Source organism: Mustela putorius, unplaced genomic scaffold (genome assembly GCF_011764305.1).
Source record: "Mustela putorius furo isolate JIRA1106 unplaced genomic scaffold, ASM1176430v1.1 tig00000151_pilon_pilon_pilon, whole genome shotgun sequence".
Taxonomy (NCBI): Eukaryota; Metazoa; Chordata; class Mammalia; order Carnivora; family Mustelidae; genus Mustela; species Mustela putorius.
In genome coordinates this window covers 8728365-8749655 of record NW_025421296.1, presented here as the reverse complement: position 1 = coordinate 8749655, position 21291 = coordinate 8728365, and the positions used below count along the sequence as shown (strand labels likewise).

Below are 21291 nucleotides of genomic sequence, written 5' to 3'. Positions count from 1 at the left end.
GGAAGTCTCCCCCGGCCTCCGAGAATACCCTCAGGAAACACACAAACGTAGAGTAGGTGGCACCAAGGACCGCTTTCCTCCTGGAGGGCATAAAGTGACTCAACTATTTTATTTTGTTCAGAAGATTCTGCTTTCAACGTTTGGTTGGCTCCGCCAGGCAATTTATCTAACTCATCTGTTGATTCAGTATTTATCCTTACTTATTTTTACCAAGCTTCTTCTCTCAACAGCTCTTAGGAAAGAGCTTAAAAACTCAAAATGCTTGTTCTCATTTCCTACACTCACAATAACTCAAAAAGTCTGACCAGCCTGAGGAATAAGATCAGCGGGAATAAGGAAGCTTTAAGAAATAAGTTCTTAGGTCATGGCAAGAGTTTTGACTTGAAATTTTAGGACACACCATGAAAGTTGAATTTTTTGTTGTAATCTTGTTATATAGTTAGAGGAATAAAATGAAAAAAAATTTAATCGGAGGGCAGGAAATAACAATCAATGTGTATCAGAGCTATACTTGGCATTAAATTAAATGTAACAGCTTATTGTGAGAAGAAAAAAATTGAATTCTAAGCCTATTGTAAAATAAAATATACTCCTCATTCAAAATAAACTATTCTTCTGAGAGAAAATTCCATTTCTAAGGGAGTAAGAACAGCAAACAAAGTTAAGATAGCAATAATAAAATCCCAACATCTGCTTTTGAAAATCAACCCATTTTAGTTATCTAGCAACTCTGTAAACAAGAATAATTCAAGCATATAATTTCATATGTTCATATCTAAAAAGAAAAATCAGGTGTTCTTTCTGATAAAGGTGGGAAAATTCACATTTTTATGGAAGCCTGAGGAACTATTAATTTAAAGCAAATCAAGCCCATGGAGTCCTCTGAGTACAGAAGGCTCATGTGTTCCTTTTGTGCTGTTTTCCAGCTTTATGATTAAGATGACAGTTAACGATCACAAACACATGACTGGATAACTCACTGCATCACATTAAGAAACCAATTCTTGGTTTCCATAAACGAATCTAGACACGAAGAACAGAAAAATAATTAGGTGGATTCTTTATAATCTATTCAACTTGGGGGTGTTACAATATAAAAATAAATCAAATATATTTATCAAGAGCTTTTCAAACATACACTTGGAACGGACTACTGCCAAATTTCACTTATATGAACTCATGGTTTTATTTTTAGAATGCCATTTGCCCACCTTAGTTCCTGATGTGAAGAAATAAGGAGACCCAGAAAGGTGATTCTAGATAGCATTTCTCTTCCCCTATTTCCTATCCCAGGTACTCAGGAGCTGAACTACTGTCATATGAATAAAGTGAGCACCGTACCTAGATACGTGGCAATATAAAAATAGAGGTCATCTCTATCTTGAGGTTCATAGAACTTTAGGTAGATGTCAGAACAGAGGTCATCTTCTGTGCAAAACACTTCCAAGCCCTATAAATTCAGTAAGAAAACAGTAAAATAAACAGCACTGTATTTACCTTGCAATCTCAAAACAAGCTACATAAGTACAAAAGCTTTTCAATGAAAGATGTCTACTTTTTATATGCAGGTCTTACTTATTCACATTCTCCACATACAGATTTGATTCAGCAATGCACATACACGTGTGTGTCTGTATGAATATGTGCAGGGTGTATAGGCGTGCACACAGTTCACACAAAAGACAGACTTGCAGATGACGTGCTTTCAGTACGAAAAACTTGCACTTTTCAGACATGCCCTGAGTGTTTACAAGTCAGCACCATTGGCTAAACTGAGGATATAAGAATCATCCACCGAGAAGTGACATCCCACAAGAACTCACCAAAGGCATGAGGCCGTGTCTCCTTTTGTAAATGCGGCGGACATCCTGGAGTGTTATCTGGACCACAGGTTTCTTTAAAAGTAGATAGACAATCTCAAAATCAACATTTGGACACAATTAGAACCTGCCCTATCAGAAAGGTGAAAAAGTGGCCAAATCTTAACTTCCCGACATGTTACATGTGAACAATTGGAAAGGCAGCTCTTGGAAGAAGATATTTCTGGTTTTACGTCCTAGCCTACCCTTTTCCACTAACTTTATGACCTTCCTTGGACGAGTCTCCCTACCGTCACTCAGGACCCCAACAGTGCTAATGCACTGATCTATCATTCAGACTCCTGCAAGGTTGCTGAGTGGTAGGGGATATTAAAGTGCTGGTACAGATAACTTCTCAGGAATTTTGCTATCTTTTTACAGATCAAAGGTTTTCTTAGAACTGACACAGTATGTATTTTTTTAGAATTCTGTCCTTTATCTCTGTAATGACTACATTGTACTAAAACTCATAAACAACTAAGATTATTAAGCAGGGCTTCTATTTCTTCATGAGGAAAAAAGTGTTCTTGCTTCTCAAGAGGCTTAAAGCACTAGTAAGAGGAGAATGAGTTTAGGAAAGCCACTGAGATTGGCTACATGGTGACACATCCACCTTGCCCCACGTGAGAGAGAGGAAAAGCCCACATGTGGAACTGTGGAAATTGCCCGATGGCTGGTCAAGGATCCGAGCCCAGAGATTTGGGAGAGGATACATGCTCACACTATGGATCCTGAAGCTCTAGCATATACTCCAGTATCATCCCAAAAGTTTTTGACCCAAGCCATAGTAACAGTAGTGGTCAAGCCAACTATTACACCAGTACAGGTGTAGTGTCTGTGGGAGGGCTGGGTGAGGGTGTTCCGCCACCTGGTGGACAAAATTGTCATAGCACCATTTTTCACACAGAAAAGAATCAGGGGTTTTAGTGACAGAATGACTGACCCCACCACGCGGAGAATTTCCAGGACATAGCCTCCTATGACAGAAAACACGTTCTTCAAGCTACCATGCCAAATGGCCCAATGCACTGTCAGAGCGTATTAGCATTTTTGTTCTTCTAATGAACCATTCCAAAAAGTGTTCAGCTCTAGATACAGCAACAAATCTTTACAAATTTTAGTGTGGCAATCCGAGTTTATCTTAAACTATCTGGGCGAGTAAATCTAAAGTCTCTGTGGAAGAGAAGACTGTTTCCACCATCACAGTAGAAGCACCACACCTCTTCCAGAGGTGTGTTGGTGCTGGCTGGCAGGGGACACTGTCATACTGCTTGTGACAGACTTGGATCTACTGATTTTGCTCCTCAATAAAGAAAAACAAGAAATAACACATATATGGATGCAAACTCAGATATACAGAAAATACCCATTTCTCTTTAATTTTAGTACATTTCATTGGTTTCTTCCAGAATGGCTTCCAAGGAGAAAGGTATAAACCTCAAACAACTCTTTACTAAAATTGGGGGCGGGGGCACGGTTTCTTTTTACAGTGAGAGCAAGTGACCCCAGAATTACTGGAAAGAGATCAGAAGAGCTCGAATCTGGATAAGGGGGCAGTAGGATGACGTAGGGAAGCCTGCTGAACACACAGCTGCTGGAGGAGAAGGGGTGGGGTTTCGATCCTCGCCAAACTATGAGAACACTGTAACTGTGAGGTCAAGTTCCTGGGAAAAAGGATTACTCCGGTGCTGGAGCAGCTCCCTATCTGACCCTGTGGCCCTCCTTACCGGGTATCCATTGAGAGGCTGAAAATACAAGTTTGTGTCGGTGATGCACACGTGTCCGGGATTCGTCACCAGCGGTGTCACCATTTCGGCTTTACATTCCATGTGCAGCTTTTCAGAAACACTCTGAAATCTGACCATACAGTTTTCAGCAAAAGTAAGAAGAATCATAAATCAATCTACTTCCTAGGTTTCACTTTCTCGAAGGGAGCTACAGTGTGACTATGCACGGGATCTGTCTGAACACTACACTTAATACAAGAAAAATGGGTGTTATAAACTGGTTGCTTAAATAAAACTGACATTCTTAAAACAAAAACAACAAAACAAAAAACCTGACATTCTTTTAAGTGGCTGAGTAAACTCAAACAACAACAGATGAGTTTATCACAGACGAGAAGACACAAATAAGTAATACCAAACAACCTTCCACTATTCTTCCTCCCCAAATAAACTGACCTTGAAACTATTCTTATATTAACATATTTCTCTATTGTTGGGTCTCTCAGTCCTAGTTTTTGAGTCACAGGTGCCATTTACTTCGCACAGCATTGGTAAGGCCTCGAGTCCATAATTACAATTACTTGAATGTCAGTTCCAAGGTATGTTCTTTTATGGCATTACTGTGGTAAAACCAGTCAAATGTGATTTTTCCACTACCCCTCCTAAATTATTTAACTAGTCAAAAAAATCCATTGTCTTTTTCCTTTACTAATTAGTAAAAAAAAGGGGCGGGGGGAAACAACCAAGTCATCAACCGGGTAAAGAATAAATCACCACATTGTTAGCAGTAACAATGGCATGACATCCCACAGGACAGACTTCTACCTCCTTAGGGAGTGAAGGGGACCTCCAAGCCGGCTAGACACACACACTGGCTAGAAGAGCTTCACAAGCCTTTTCAAAAGCTGTCAGGAAGCTTAAGATGCAAAGAAACCGGAATGAAGAGAGCAGCGGCTGGGTGATGGCAAGAGGCGCCGCCTGTGGCAGACAGAAGGGGAAGGGCTGCGGATGGAGAGAGGTTTAGAGGGAAGCAGAATGCAGTCAGGCCGGGAGAGCAGAGGCACAAAAATGCTGCCACTAGGTGGAGAGCAGGGGGGAATGATCCAGGGATCAGAAGGTTTGTGGCTCAGCTGCAAGGCACGAAGGTGTCTCCAAGGTCCTTCAAGCGCTTAGATCCTGAGCCCCTCTGGAAGAAAATCTCCATCGCTTCCCAAAAGAACTGCAGGCAGCAGAGATGGGGACTGTAACTATGGCTGCCAGGAAGGCTTCCGCCCGCTCAGAGCGCCCAGCACAAGAAAGGGTGGGCGCGCGACCACTTCTGGAGGTAAACAGCGTCCAGTTGAGTCTCCACGTCCAGAAAAGAGAAATGAAGAATTACTTAAGCAAGCAGAACAACAGACTGGACAGCAGAGACGTCCAGTCAGGCGGAAAACAGGTCACAACAAAGTGGCCTAAATGAAACAAAACAAAAGAAGATAAAAGAATAAAAGCAAAAAATACAGAACAGGGTATGTGAGACCTGAGAGAATATATAAAACCCAAGCATGACTCCAGTTGTGGGGGAAGAGACAGAAAATGGGGCAGAGGAAATGGGGAGCGAGGGGACGCCGACTCCTAGATGCCTGTTAGCCCCAAACCCAGAGGTCCCCAAGCAGGAGAAGCACAGAGCAATTGGCAGCGACACGGAGGCCACAGTGAGACACATGCTGTGGCCTCAGAGCCAACACGGACACCAACAGACAACGGAAGGAGAATCTCCACAGTAGAGAAAGGAACACCAGCCAACCCAGAATCCCATAGGCAGCAAAGACAAAGGGGAAACAGCTCTATTCCCCAGGAAGCCGAGGGAAATCTTCTCGAACAGATCTGCATTATAGGAAATGTTACAGAAAGTTCTTCAAACTGAGGAGAAAGGACGCCAGATTAAACACACGGGGGCTGCAGAAAGGAAAGAAGAGTACCAGAATCAGCACACGGTTAAATGTCTCGGTAAACAGAAGAAAATTAATCTTTCAGTATTTTTAATTGGCATAGACATATGTGTATGTGTCTAAATTCTTGAAAAAGCTAATGACTGTTGGAAGAAAAAGAACACTGTATTGTGGGTTTTATGCAACATGTAGAAATTTAATATAAGCCCACAAGATGAGAGTGGGTGGGAGAGCTGTAAGGAAGCCCACTGGTGTAAGGGTCTCACAGCGCTGCACAGTTGTGTCATGTCACTGGTGTAAGGGTCTCACGGCGCTGCACAGTTGTGTCATGTCACTGGTGTAAGGGTCTCACAGCGCTGTACAGTTGCGTCATGTCACTGGACACACATGATGGTACAAGATGTGTACTGTGATCTCTGGAGGAACCACTAAAATGACACAGAGTGGCACAGCTTAAAAAGTCAAGAGAGCTGATAAAACGGAATACTTAAAAATATCAGACTGACCCAAAAGATGGCAAGAAAAGAGGGTCAGAAAAACAAAGAACAAATGGAATGCTAACATAGTGTTATGACATTGGGTTTAAAATCAACCATAGCTCCATCATCATAAATGAATTAGGGGCACCTAGGGGGCTCAACTGTTAAGCATCTGACTCCTAGGGTTTCCGCTCAGATCACGATCCCAGGGTTGTGAGACCAAACTCCGCATCAGGTTCTGCATTGAGCATGGAGTCTGTTTCAGATTCTCTCTCTCCCTCTGCCCTCTCCCCTGCCCCTGCTGTACTTGCTCTCTCTCTCTCTAAAAAATAAATGAATTAAACATCCCCATTAAAAAGGAGAGCTTGTCAGACTATAAAAAGCAAGACTCAACTATATAAAGCATCTGATTTTCAGAAACAGAATAAGGACACAAGTACAAAATAAAGGGACAGAAAAAGATATTAATGTGCAAACATACCACATGAAAATTTCTGGTATGACTAGATTAAAAGAAGGCAAAGCAGACTTCAAGACAAATGGCTAAGGAGGGATACTTCCTATGATGAAGGGCTCAATGCATGGAGAAGACATTACATTTAAATGTACATGAACCTAACAATATAGCTTCACAATATATAAGGCATAAATTTAACAGAAATGGGGGGAATGATTTCACTACCATTATTGGCAATTCTAACACTTTTCTCCCAGTAACTGATGGGAAAAAGCCACAAAACACCAACAAAGGAGAGATGATCTGAACACGATATTCAACAACTGCAGGGTACACATTCCCCTCTGGGAACTGGGAAGCATTCAGCATGACAGACCATACACAGGGCCTCCAGAACAACTCTCAGCAGCAGCAGACTGAAATCAGAGCATATACTCTCTGAACTGAGATGGTATTCAACTGAAAGTCAGTAACTATAAAATAATCACAAAATTCCCAAATATGCAGAAGGTAACATACTTCTTAATTAACCCACAGATCAAGGAAGAAATGATACAGGAAATCACAAAATGCTTTTACAGTAATGGCACCGACACAGCATATCAAAACGTGTGGGATGCCTCTGAAGCAGTTTAGAGGTCAACTTACAGTGAAGTACTAGTTAATTACAAGAAGGTCTAAAACTGGTGGTCTCATCTTTGTAAGACACTAGAAAAAGAAAAGTTTAACCCCAAAGTAAACCAAAGGAAGGAAATCCCAAGAGTGGAAACCAATTTTATATAAAATGGAGAAGTAGATAAAATTCAGTAAAGTCAAAAGTGGGGTCTTTGAAAGGTTAATAAAATTGGCAACCACCTGGCAAAACTGATAAAGAAAGAGTAAAGGCAAAGCCTTGGTATAAAGAGGACCAGCACTACAGATCCTACTTACATCAAAAGGACCTTAACAGCTTCATACCAATAAACCTGGTAAGAAGAGGAAACATTTTTTTGAAAACCACAACTTACCAAACAGGCACAAGAAGACACAAACAACCTACACAGTCTCATGCCTAGTAAATAAATAAGTAAGAACACTCTGGCTGTATACTTCACCAATAAATTATGTTAAAATTTTTAGGAAGAGATACAATCCAACACACTCTCAGAAAACAGGAAGAAAGAACATCGCTACACTGATTTGATGAGGCTGACCTAACCCTGATAGCAAATCCTGACAAATACATTAAAGGTTTACACAGCAATATACCTCTTGAGCACAGATGCAAAAACCCTTTACAAAACACTAGCTAAGCAAATCCAGTAATATCAAATCATGTAAAAAGATCATATATCATGATCAAGTTGGATTTAGCCCATGAACAAGGTTGGTTAACACTGAAAAAAATCAATCAATGTAATTCACAACATTAACAGAATAAAGTGGAAAAAAATATGGTCATTTCAGTAAGTGCAGAAAAAAATATTTAACAAAACTTTAAAACTATTATTGAAAATACTCTCAGCAAACCAGGATAAAAGTTTCTTCATTCTGATAAAGGGCATTCATGAAAAACCTCAGCAGCCTCATTCTTTGGTTATGAAATAAACCCTTCTCATGTAAGATTAAGAACAGAGCAAGGATGTGCTCCCATCACATCTATTAATTAAACAGTACAATGAAGCAAGACAGAAGTAAAAGCCATAAGGATTTCTGTGGAAAGGTCATTATCCACCGATTAAACAAGCAGGTATATAGAAAACTCTATGCAATCTATAAAACACCCACCAGGACCAATGAGTAAACCTGGAAATGTCACAGAATAAAAGGTGAATGTTTAAAAACAACAACAACAACAACAACAACAAACACTGTATTTCTATATGTCAGTCACAAATAACTGGAAAAATCAAATTAAATAACATCCAAAAAATCACCAGTCTAGGAATCCGTTCAACCAAATGCGGCCACGTCGACAGAGTGAACATGTAACAGTGGGGGAAAGCAGGTGAGGGCTTTCCTCTGTGGGCTCTCCTTACACCTTCTGTCTACATCTAAAATTCGCCCCAAATAAAGTAATTTAAAGGGGATGTTTTGGGGTACAAAAGGGAGAAACTTGACTCTGAAACTAGAAATCACACGGTGTGAGAGAATCATCGGTACCCGAGTATTACAAGAGTAGAGGAGGCCAGAGAACGCCCTTCGGAGAGACGCGTGTTGACGTAGTTATGGGTGAAGTGTCATGGCATCTTGTAACTCGAGTGATTCTGAAGGAGGGTATTTTACACACAATCCAAACACACACATACATGCACACATTACCTACATGTATACGTGCGTATAACCCATAGACAGGCACACGCACCTTCTCACAGAGCAGGCACGAACTAAAGCACATCTGGCAAAATGTTAACAAACCAACGCCGGGTGACCTGTAGGGTATCTGTGTTCATTAGGTTTCTCTTTCAAATTGTGGGGATTTGAAAATTTTCAGAATGAACAGTAGGGAAAAATAAATATAGTTACCCTTCATTTCTTCAATAAGAAAGTTATTTTCTCAGAACTATGATGAAAGCTTATTTTGGCAAAAGTTTATTTTTTTTCTTTGAGAGGAAGTATATAGCACTGGAACATCTTATTTTATATGGCAAAAGTTTCTTCTCCAAATTCTTCAGCCTAACATTTTAGGGACTGGATTTAATTACAACTTCCAGAGTGAGCCATTTTCTAAATTAATGTCACGCTGAAGCCCAGGATTGAAAAAATCGCTACTCAGAAGAATTATGCATTCTAAGTAGGTCAAAAGAAGCTAATTCCTCTTACTCCTTTTCCTTCCTTAAATGGAAGCTTTTCTTCCCCCTGGCAATCCACTTACCTAATATATCCTGTAAGTATTAAAATAGAAAGAAAATTAATGCTATGCAGGTGAAACAGAAAAAGGAACAAATATAAACACAAATACATTACTGGCCAGATGGCTTTACTGGCAAGTTCTTCAAAACTTTAAAATGTAGTGTGAGGGTCACAAGTCTCACAAAGATAGCAATAAAACAGAATATTACAAACTGACTTTATTTATAAAACATACGCGTCTAACCAAAGCCAAGTATATCATAATCCATAAATGAATCAATTCAACCAATACAGTCTACGTTGTCCTAAGCTGTAGTGACCTATAGGTTTAGCAGAACTCTAAGATAAGAATCTAAAACAAAAATATTTAGGGAATAGGGCCTGCAACAATTTGTACTTAAGATTTTGTACATATTAAAGAGTTATATATTAAAGTTAATGGAACTGATCACAAAGTTTAGCAGGGTTGCTGAAAACAATATGAGTACACAAACATCCACTGCATTCTACAGATCAACAATAAACAGAAAATGAGCTTTTTAGGACATCATTTACAATACCATCAGACACGTGTACTAAATCCAGCACGAGAGAGGAAAGACCTTTATGGAAAAAAGCACAAGGAAGACATGAAAGAAGGCCTAAAGAAATGAGAGGTCACTGCGGTCACAGTAAAAATCTGAAAGCTTTCTTTAATGGAAGTCGACAAGCTGTTTCTACATATACGGAAGTGCAGCATAAGGCCGAGGATAGTGAAGACAAACAAGAGGTGAGGCCCAGAACCTGCAGATGCCAAGAGTTGTTACAAACCTACATGATTGATACGTGGTATTATAGACGAGATGCAAAGCTACTTAGTATAAAGCAAGAGAGAAATAAGAGAACGGGTTCATATAAAACGTAATTATTAAAAAAAATTATTTGCAGGAAATAAATTGTATATTTAGAAAAACCAAGAAAATCAATGGAAAAAACCAGTAGGAATGTAGTCTCCTGGTCCCTGCAGGATGACTTAGTAAGATACTGATCACAGCCTGAAGGGTCAGGAAAGACTTTGCAGAACTACCAACAGCTAAGCTGAAATCAGGTAAGTAAGTAAGAGTCAGCCAGGTGCAAAAGAGGAAGGAGCCCGAGCTGGGTAAGCACAGACAACACCAAAGGCTCCGAGGGAAGAGACCATGGGCATGCTTGGGGTCTGCACAGACGCAAAGAGCTGGCACACAGAATTCGAGACAAGCTACCAGCGACTAGAGTAGTGTGCAAGGGCTAGATCTTAAGCCATGGAAGGTGAAGATTTCACCCTGAAGGCAATGGAAAATCTTGAGGAGTTTTAAACAGACAAGTGATATAGTTAAGTTCTTTAGAAAAACCACATTTTCAAAGTACACTCGGTGCAGAAGGGAAGAGAGGACAGGAGAAGGGAAGACTGGGGTCAGGTGGACAAGCGAACAGCTGTTACGATGTTCTGACTGAAGGTGATGGTGGCCAGACCTCAGGAAATAACAGTGGCAAAAGATGGTGACAAACTAGAAGGATCTTAGGGAGCATCGGTCTGTCAGCCTGGCTGACTGACCAAAGTCAGGATGGAGAAGCGGAGGCCAGGGCCATTCCTGACCACACGTGGGTCTGGATGCTGCAGATGGTCACATGGGCAGTTTGGGACAAGCTGAAGCAGGCATACATGTGTAAGAAGTCTTTTAGAATCAGGGAGAGAGGGGCACCTGGCTAGCTCAGTCGGTTAAGCGCCCAACTCTTGATTTTGGATGTCCTGGGATCCAGACCTACATCAGGCTCCACGATCAGCAAGGAGTCTGCCTGAAATTCTCTCTGCCCCCTCACTCACACGCACATGCACTCTCTCACATGAATAAATCTAAAAAAAAAAAAAAAAAAAAGGAAAGAAAGAAAGAAAGAGGAAAAGAATCAGGGAATGAAATCATCAACTATCATCAACTTACCTGTTTTTGTCAAATGACGTCCTAGCCAAACGTGACTGCAAAATAGCTGTTATCTATGAAAACAAAACCATTTAAAAGTAAGCATTTATGAGTAAAATATCAATACAATTTAATTCACAGTAAAGACAATTTACTTTAGAAACTCTTACCATGGCAGTTTGGTCCCCTAGTTTGTCAAGGCAGGAGGCTCTGTGAAGCTACAATATTAAAAATAAACAAAAATTTATTTTTTTTTGCTAAAACAGTAGAAAGGTATTTCCTTAGAAGCAATGAAAAACAGCAATCATTCTGTTACTTAGTAATGGTTAAGATCACGTCTGCTTTATCTATGACTTCTTCCTAATATGCAGTTTTCAAATTCCACATACTCAAGTAAATCTGCTTCATATTTATAAAAGAAATTGTTTTTAGTGAGATGTATAAATATGATTTCTTTCTTTTTGAGTTTCTGCCCAAGTTTGCTTTGAATTCTCTGCCCCATGAATGCTCAACTGAGGTGCTGGCTTACCTGAAGCAAGGTCTCCACCACGTCTTCCACTTTCCCTGAAACATCCAGTTCGAAGACATACTCCATCTTGCCCTAATAAAAAAGGGAAATTAAATCAAATCAAAGGACGGGGAAGAAGCAAGTCAAACCATATTCCTTTAAGAACATCTTCAACCCCCTGCTGACCTGTGTGCATATCTGCCCGCACCTCACCCTGGAGGGGGAGAGTAGATTCTGTCAGACTTCCTGCTACATGGATTATTTTGTCCCTTCTGCTAACTTCAGGCTTAGTTTGTGGTTCTTGTGCTAGTCTCTCGAGGTGCACAGTTGGGTTTTTAAATCTGAGACATTTATTTTCCTTAATGTAGGCAGGTATCACTACAAACTTTCCCCTTAGTGCTGCTTTAGCTGCATCCTCCAAGTTTAGGCATGTTCTGGTTTCGATTTTGTTTGTCCCAAGATATTTTTTAATTTCCCTTTTCATTTCTTCTTTGACCCACTGGTGGTTCAAGGGTGTTGTTCAACTTCCACACACTTGTGAATGTTCCTTCTATGTGTTTGTAGTTTTATTCCATGGTGGGCAAAAGGAATACTTGATATGATTTTAATCTTGAATTTATTTTCATTCATTTTGTGACCTAACGTGATATAGCCAAGAGAATGTTCTGTGTGCCTTTGAGAAGAATGTGGACTCTGCTGCTGTTAGGTTGAGTGTTCTTTGTGTCCCTTAGGTCCATCTGGTCTACAGTGTTGGTCAGACCCACTGTTTCCTAAATGACCTTCTGTCTGGATGTTCTACCCGTTACTAAGTGGGGGACTGAGGACTTCTATTATTACTGGGTTGCTAACAATTTCTCCCTTCAATTCTGTCAACGTCTGCTTCAAATACTTAGGTGCTTGGAGGATGACGGAGGGGTTATATACTGTAAAGATTAATGTGATGTGTCACACACTGTCCTCTTCTCCTTGCCCCGAGGGAGAGTCTGTTGGGCTGCTCTGTCCCCTGTCTGCTGGACTATGGGTCCCCTGGAGCAGCAGCCAGATGTCCAGCTCCCCCTTGTTTTCAATGGCCCCATGCATCTAGGGCATATGCCAGCTCCTGTCGCTACTCCAAGACAGGCAAGACAGAAGCCAGTCTCTTGGGCAGCCACCACAACAGTCAGAACACTGGGTACACAGTCCAGTCTTGTCTCTTCCTCCCCAGCAGAAGTTGGGAGCTGGGAGTTCCCTCCCATCACGTGGTATTTTGCCTAGAGAGGGCCCACACTGAAAGGATGTTACCAACATCCCCATCAGCCTCAATGAGGCTCATTTCATGCTAACCTGGGTGCAGAGCCTCTTAACTGGTTTCCAGGTTTATCACAAAAGGGACCAGTCCATGTATCCTTGACTGAATCAGGGCCACCATGAGAGGAACAAGCACTTTCTATTCTGTCATCTCTCATGGTCACCATCAGTGTCACTATTCCCCTCTTTTTTAAATCTGGAAATCCTCGGGTGTTCTAATTCACACTGGAAAAAAAGTGCTTTTCTTTGCTTCAGACAACCTCCCTCCTCTCCCTTTACATAACTTTTCAGTGGGCCAAGAACAGCTTTGCCCTTCAAGTGGGTATCAGGAGAGCCTTAGGAGGGAGAGCCCTCCAGGCGGTGGTTCTCAGCTTGGGAGAGAGGCATCCCCACCTCCATGAGGCTTGTGTCAATGTACGGAGGTACTATCCAACAGCAGGGGTGAAGGTATAGTAGGGGTGTCTGGTTTAGCCTGGGAGCAGGCTGCAGTGAAAGGGATGCCCCCCCCCCCATTAAGAACTATCCTTCCCCAATGCCAACAGCCCCACCAGAGAGTAAGTTAATCTCATATTTGTGGTTTCTGACTAACTGGCACATGCAAGTGTTTCTTGCGCATAAAGCCCCAAGGCCGCAGTGTGTGGTCCACATGTCCCACGGGTGCGGACTAAGCACTGCAGAGACAGACATTCAGCCTGCAGGGCTCTTTGCTCAGAGAGGGTGGCTCTTCCTCTTCACAGAGGTGGCACTATGCAGAGCACTAGCCTGATGTCAGTCCTATAAAGACTCTCTCTTGGTCAAAGTTACCCTTTACTATATATTAAGCTGAAGCAAAAGAATTAAATAAAGCACAAAATGGTTAAATGTAACATCTATGCTTCCTTGATAAGTCCTGGAAAACCAGACATTGAATTTAAGTCTACTCATAGCTTCTCCCAATTAAGAGAATTTATAAATTATGACTGAGCTCCCAAATAAGGGTATTTTATAACTTATCAGTATTTCTCAAGCATTTAAAAAAATACATTCTCAGTAATATCCAGCAAATAATCTTATAAATGATACATATTCTGATTTCAATTTCTAATCTAATAATTTAAGCTTTTTTTTCTCCCTTATTAGACACATTTGTTTTTCAGTCAAAGAGTTAATTGAAGTCTCTTGGACTAAAGTCTGTGGCTCCCTTGGGTAATTTTGTTATAACTGCTGGTAAGAAGTTTCTAAACACACATAATTATTATATTTGATTAAAGATGTTAATAAAGTCACAAAAACTTATTGCTTAAAATCACTACGCAAATTGCTAGGAATAAATGAAAAGCTTTACTTACCCTTTCTATTTTATAAGGGGCAACAATGTTGTGTTCTTTAATGAAATACACCTGAGACAGAAAAATCAATACTTGTAAAATAACTAAAAATTTTCATAATAATGAGTTACCATAAATTAGTGTATTATGAAGGGAATTTAAATCATCGTCACATAATCTCAGTTTCCAAAAGTACTTGTATTAATCTTAGACTGATGTAAGAATAACAAATACTAAGTTAAAAAGAGATTCATCAAGGCAACAAGGTAGCAACAATTTTTTTTAAAGATTTTATTTATTTATTTGACAGACAGAGATGACAAGCAGGCAGAGAGGCAGGCAGAGAGAGAGGAGGAAGCAGGCTCCCTGCTGAGCAGAGAGCCCGATGTGGGACTCGATCCCAGGACCCTGAGATCATGACCTGAGCCGAAGGCAACAGCTTAACCCACTGAGCCACCCAGGCACCCCAGTAGCAACAATTTTTGAATAAATAAAATATTTAAGATGTTTTATGAATTCTGTACTTGTCCCAAGTAACCAAGTAGATGGGTGAAAGAAGCCAATCTAAGTGCCTATTTTCTAAGAAATGGGTGAAACAGAGTTACTATGGTATGAAATACATTTATTAACATCAAGAAATTCTCTAGAGGTGATCTGGGCACACAGTGCCTCATACACACAGCCAGCTGTTTACATTGTAGGTCAGTAACCATGTCCAACAAGCAGTGTCACCCCCAGAGCCATCAACATGGAGCTGGTCCCGTTAGCCCTGCCTTCCCTCCTGTTTCGGTGAAGGGTGTGCCTGGGTCCTCAAAGCTAGTCACTGGACTAGGCCACAGAATGCAGACCTCCCTCTACATGTCAGCTATTCAAAAACTTTGGTTGTGTAATATGCTCGCTGCACTTTCTCCCATTTGAAACAAACCACTGATACAAACCCTCCCTTGGTCTTATATCCTTCTTTTGCCATTTCTGTTCCTCTTTGTGGCAAAACCCTTTGCAAGAGCTGGCTGTACTGTGTCTTGGGCTTAAGACAGGTTTTCAGCTGCACCATGTTATGGAAACCCAGTCATGAGAAGGTCATAAAAGGTGCAGAGGATCTCCATGTCACCAAACCCAGGAGTTTGTTCTAAGGTCTTCCTCGATTCTGCTTCTCAGAGCATGTGAGAGAGCTCACGGTTCTCCTAAAGCAGTTTCCCAGATGGTTTCCAGCCGCTGGCTCCTGGCCCTCCCCAACCTCACCCGCTGCTCCTACTGTCTCCCTTGCGACCCTCTGTCTTCCCAACCATGCCCTGGCAGAGCTGCTGGGCCTCTGCCCTTAGACCCTCTGTGCACACCAGCCCCTGGGAGTCCTCAACCAACCCCAGGGTGTTACCCACGCTAACCCGTTCTCTTTCTCATCTCCGTCTCCTCCTGGAGACCCCCACACTAATGCTCCCAAATGCCAACCAGGCTTTTCCTCTCAGAGGCCACATTCTAAACAAAGCCTGTTCTTCTCCAGGCTTCTTCACAGCAATAAAGGGCATGGCTATCCACCCTGCTGGGAATCATTCCTGATGGCTTTCCCTTGTACCTTGCAACTTCCCTTGTATCGTGCATCTGTGGGGTTTTCCTTCAGAATACATGCAGATGCTGACCACCTCTCACCCTGCCATCACTACCATCCTGATCCAAAACCCCTGAGTTCTCAGCACCCCAAAAGGCCCTCCTGCTTCTGCTCATGCCCCCTGCCCCTAGCATATTCTCTACCTGGCCTCCAAGAGTTGTGCAAATACATACAAAGCAGGGGGCACCCCTCCTCTTCTCAGTTTTCCAGGGGGGGTTCGCTTTTGTCCTTTATTTGGACTCTTAACTCTGGCCCGCAGGCTCTCTGTGACATGGTCCCTGCCACCGCTCAGACCTTTGTGCCTTGCCCCCGGCACCCTCCTCCTCACCGCACCTGCCGCCCACCAGGATGCTCCCTCTCAGGGCCTCTGCAGCTCAGGGCACTGCCTGGCTCATTCACTCAGCCCTCCAGCGGTGTGCCTTCACGCGCCGCCCTGGCGGTTCTATCCACCGCAGCACACGTGCTCCTCATCCTCTAGCCTTCTGTCCTGTCGGCATTGTCTTCATTATAGAAGATGTCTGCTTACTGTCTCTTCCCCGATCTCAAGGAAAAGTCCTTGGGGAGAGGGGCTCTTGGTATTTTGTTTTTCCCATAGCTTCATAACCTTAAATATATTTCCTGGATATAAAAATGCATGACAAAAACTATTATTTACACACATACACCCTTCTTTATTCTAAAATTTGGAAAGCAAATCTGGAAGCAAAACTCTCTAATACTTGGAAAACTTTCTAAAACTTTCTAAAATTTGGAAAGAAAATTTGGAAGCAAAAGAAGCAAAATCCTCTAAAAGCCTAAAGGACCATAACATTATTTCTGAAACACTGTGACCACTTAAGGTAAAAAGTTGAGTTTTGGGGTTAGTTTTGTTTTTGTTTTTTTTTTTTTTTTTGATTGTATACTTAATCCAGGAAGCTTGAAATAATTCTAGAAAGAGTAACTAATGACTGGTCACCCCTAAATGTGAAGCTGGTTTTGAGTTTGCCTGGCATGACACCTCTTCTAGTAAGTTTGTAAATAAAGTAAAATGGGTAATTTTTATAATGGAAACCACACTTCTAACTGAAAAAGTACTTCTTCCTTTCCAGATATGGACTTTCTAACAAGAGACCATGAAGCAGAAGGATACTTCAGAAACAACAAGAGCACAGGTACAGGCCTGAATTATTAATAATTGTGTTCTGCTCCCCCCGCCCCCACAACCCACAGTAGCAGATGGCTACAAGCATTTGCCTCTATGCCGGTTAAAACAACATGAAGTCAAAGATAGGCTGTGAAATGCTTTCTTCCTTAAGATTCATTGACCTGTGGAAGGAAGACCTAGAAAACTACCTAATGTGGTATCTCCCAACTTTTTAAAAATATTTTTCAAGATACGTTAAAAAGTGCTCCATGAAAAGAAGAGGTAAGTGGTCCAAAACCCACTGGGAGCACCTCTGCTCCCAGCCTTCTTCCTCCCTGAGATGCTCACGGTGCTTCCTCCAGACCCTCTCTCTATTTGCTGAGGCACTGAGTCAGGTCCCGAAGTAGAGAAAGCCATATCTTTGCTTCCCACAGCTTCTCCTACACTTACCTGAGCGCGGAAGGATGTTCCTTGGAACACTTCATGGAACTAGGGCTCTGGACATAGTTGGGGCAACATGATCTCTAATCCTCTCACCTTAGAGATGAACAAGGTAAAAATCCAGAGCAAAAAGCACGAGAGAGAGTCCCTCCACTCCCATCTTATTTGTAAGTTAAGAAAAAAACAAAACTAAACTAAAATAGATGAACTACATGTATGACAGGAGAAAAACTGTGTTTTTTCTCTGTGTTGCTGGTATTAAGCATGACACTGGGAACATATATGTATGCCGAATAAATTTGGGATGAGAAAAGGTCAGGACCCCAAGCCTCCTAACTTGTATGAGATGGCACATCCTGAGTTGGGGCCTCGGTTGTCACCAGCAGTCACCCTGAGATCCCCCTCAGGGCTGTGCTGCTGGCCTCCCACCTTCTGAATGGCTCAGAAGTTGCAGGAGAGACTGCAATGCTTCCAGCTCAACCCCCACACTCTGGCAGGACTCCTGAGGATAAAGCCATAAACCTGTAGGCATCACACAACTTTATGAACATTAAGGATCTTGGGGCACCTGGTGGCTCAGTCAGTTAAGTATCTGCCTTCAGCTCAGGTCATGATCCCAGGATCCTGGGACCAAGTCCCGCATTGGGCTCCCTGCTCAGTGGGGAGCCTGCTTCTAGCTCTGTCTGCTGCTCCCTCTGCTTGTGCTACTCTAACTCTCTCAAATAAATAAAATCTTAAAGAAAAAACCAAACCCAAATATTAAGGATCTCAGAGTTTTAAATAAACTATATTTAAAAAAATATAGTTCTCAATGGTTAAATCTTAAAAACATGTAAACATCTATGCCAACAGTCTTCATCTGAGATTTCTACAAATAATGTCAGTGCTAAAGAAAAAAAAAGTGTGTGTGTGTCTGTGTCTGTGTGCCTGCTTTCACTCAGGTTAGAAAAAAATATTTACTATGTGTTTCTTACCTGACTGAAAATGAGTGAAATCTCCCCGGATTTTGCCCTACAATGCAGAAAAAAGTCATTAATGTATAAACTTATTTTGGTAGAAGTAAAATTAAACAGTTAGTGAGAATGACATACTTTGCAAAGTGTCTATTGGATCCATTTTCCCCATGTTTTCCTATTTTTATGCAATCTCTCAAAGGAATCTGGATAAAAATTGAGAGAAATATTATAAAAATAAGCAAGATAAAATATACACAAAAAGTAGGAATGTCTCTATTCAAAGTTAAAATGCATTTACCTTAATGATGGGCTGGGATATTACATCTGGTTCAAAAATAACTGATTTTGAACATATTTTTAAGGAGCCTCTGATTTTCCTAAGGATCAAAGTACAAAGGATTATTATTAATGAACACAATGAAAGTCAAAAAAGAATCATAATATATTTTAACTAGAAAGTAGAGAACTAAAGCATTAACTGAAAGAACAACAATATAATTATTTTAATTACATTGACCCCAGGCCGATGGTTTGCCAACCCAATCCTATTAGGAACTGAAATTTTTATCATTCCTTTTGTTTATTATCCAGAATTCATCAACAAAGAACAACTTTACAGTATATATATATATATATATATATATGATCTGGAGTATAGTATTTATCTATGATTTGAAGTACAATTTGTACAAAGAAAGCAGAAAAAATAGCTTGATTCTTTATCTCCCATTCATTAAGTTTTAGAATAATGAGTTGGTGTCCTAGGAGCCCTGCCAGGTGATATAAACATCTCGTGTACTTGTGGATTCTAGTGATTCTGACACATTTCCACCACTACAGGCATTGCTCTTTTTCGGTGTTCAGTTTTTCCCACTTGTTGCCTAATTTTTCCAGTGGGCTCTTGTGCCCTTTTCATTCAATGTGCGGTAGTTTCTGACACCTCCCTTACTTGCCAGTAGGACAAGACGGGCCAGGCTCACCTTGCACCCTTCCTGCCCCAGACTTAGATTCAGCAACTTCTTTTTTTTTTTTTTTTTTTTTTTTTTTTTTTTTTTTTTTGATTCAGCAACTTCTCAAAGAGCCCTCATTCTTTTTTTGTGGGAAGTGGTACGGACAGCACAGTCTCAGTGCTCATGGCTACCGGGTTGTTTCTAGGTCTTTCCAGAGGGGAGAGCTAGAAAATACTTTCTTTTATTTTTAATTTTTTTAAAGATTTTATTTATTTATTTGACAGACAGAGATCACATGTAGGCAGAGAGGCAGGAAGAGAGAGAGAGGGGGAAGGAGGCTCCCTGCTGAGCAGAGAGCCTAATGTGGGGTTCAATCCCAGGTCTCTGGGATCATGACCCGAGCTGAAGGCAGAGGCTTTAACCCACTGTGCCACCCAGGCGCCCTGCAAATACTTTCTTTTAAAAGAAAAGTATATGAACCTATACAAACATTTCCAATTCAAATATAACATTAGGTTTTTAATTTAACTCCTTTACTATTAGATTTGTAGGTCTTTCATCCTGAAAGTCTTGTCTTTTCATAGACATATTGTTCATTTACTTCATTTAACTATATAAATCTATGTGCACATGTGAATAAGCCAGTTTCAAAATAATAATACCCAAATTACTAACAACAATATTACAACTAAAACATTTACAACCTCTTTTTGCAATTCTTTTTCAACTTAGGCCGTATCTCACCAGAGACACAAATTACTATGTTGTGAAGCTGATTACAATAATTCTCTGTGGTTAACCTTCCAACATACATATAGTTAAGTTCACTTGTTTCATTTTCTCTTTGATTTTATAAGGTTTACTGTTTCTTCTGAAATGTTAAGTCTATATTAAAATATATTTAAAATATTTCTACAGTTCCAAAGGCAAAATTATAAAATAAGGAACAGTCAGAGAAGTCTAGTTGCCATTTTATATTATTTCCCCATCGATCCTTCTCTGTAGATAATCACTTTCATTAGCTTTTAGTTTATGTTTTTTTAAATATATAATTTAAAATGTTTTTAATTTTTTAAAATACAACCAAAAAATTATTCTTCTCCCTTCATAATTATGTGAAAGATAGCATGCAATCCACAGTACTCTGCCTCTTATTTTTCACACAGAATATATACTGGAGATCATTCCACAGCACTACACCTGTTTCATTCCTTTGTTACAGCTGCATAGTACTCCATTACAAGGACATTCCATTGTTTATTCAATCAGTCTCCTATTGGATTATTTTCAGTATTTTACAATTACAAGTAGTGTTATGATAAATAACCTTGTACATATTTCCATTTCTATATTTCCCATGGTAAGATAGTGAGATAGTTCCCTACAAGTAGACCTGCTAGATCAATAGGTAAATGCACATGCAATGTTGCTAGATATCACGAATTTACTTCCATGGGTCGTACCACTGAACTCCATTAATAACTTAAAAATTATAAAAACAGGTTTTGGGCTGCTAGCTTATATTGGTGTTTTAATAATAAACAAATGCAAAAAAAAATAATAAACAAATGCACTTAATTTTAAGCAAAATGTTTTACGGTATACAGCAGAGGAGTACTGGGAGGAAAAACAGAGGTATGGAATTAGGGAGAAGAATATGAGCAAAATTCCAGAAGAAAGCAAGGTGCTGATCTCAAGGAACAAGAATCGTCTAATTTGACTGCTAAGGAAACAGACATGCCATAAGTTCCCTAACAAAAAGCTAAGTAATTCTCTCTTTAGGTTGTGTTTAAACAAATATCACATGGCTGTGGTGGTCCTTTCAAGATAAAAGCTGAGGAACACTAAAAAAATTATAGAGTTTATCTAATATCAAAGTGTGATCAAGTTA

The 21291-nt window shown here is 40.5% G+C and overlaps 1 protein-coding gene across 2 annotated transcripts in view; it reads right to left on the bottom strand.

Annotated features, from left to right (window-relative positions):
* The window catches only part of NSMAF (neutral sphingomyelinase activation associated factor), a 57630-nt gene that overhangs the window by 18037 nt on the left and 18302 nt on the right, over positions 1–21291 (bottom strand). For both annotated transcript variants that reach the window (XM_004768787.3, XM_004768788.3), the window contains exons 3-12: positions 18749–18827; positions 18586–18653; positions 18469–18505; positions 14346–14396; positions 11752–11823; positions 11393–11440; positions 11244–11296; positions 3587–3716; positions 1824–1895; positions 1342–1450 (exon numbers count right to left, since the gene is read on the bottom strand). In XM_004768787.3, coding sequence (XP_004768844.1) covers positions 1342–1450; positions 1824–1895; positions 3587–3716; positions 11244–11296; positions 11393–11440; positions 11752–11823; positions 14346–14396; positions 18469–18505; positions 18586–18653; positions 18749–18827 — 719 coding nt within the window. The remainder of the gene's footprint in view (positions 1–1341; positions 1451–1823; positions 1896–3586; positions 3717–11243; positions 11297–11392; positions 11441–11751; positions 11824–14345; positions 14397–18468; positions 18506–18585; positions 18654–18748; positions 18828–21291) is intronic.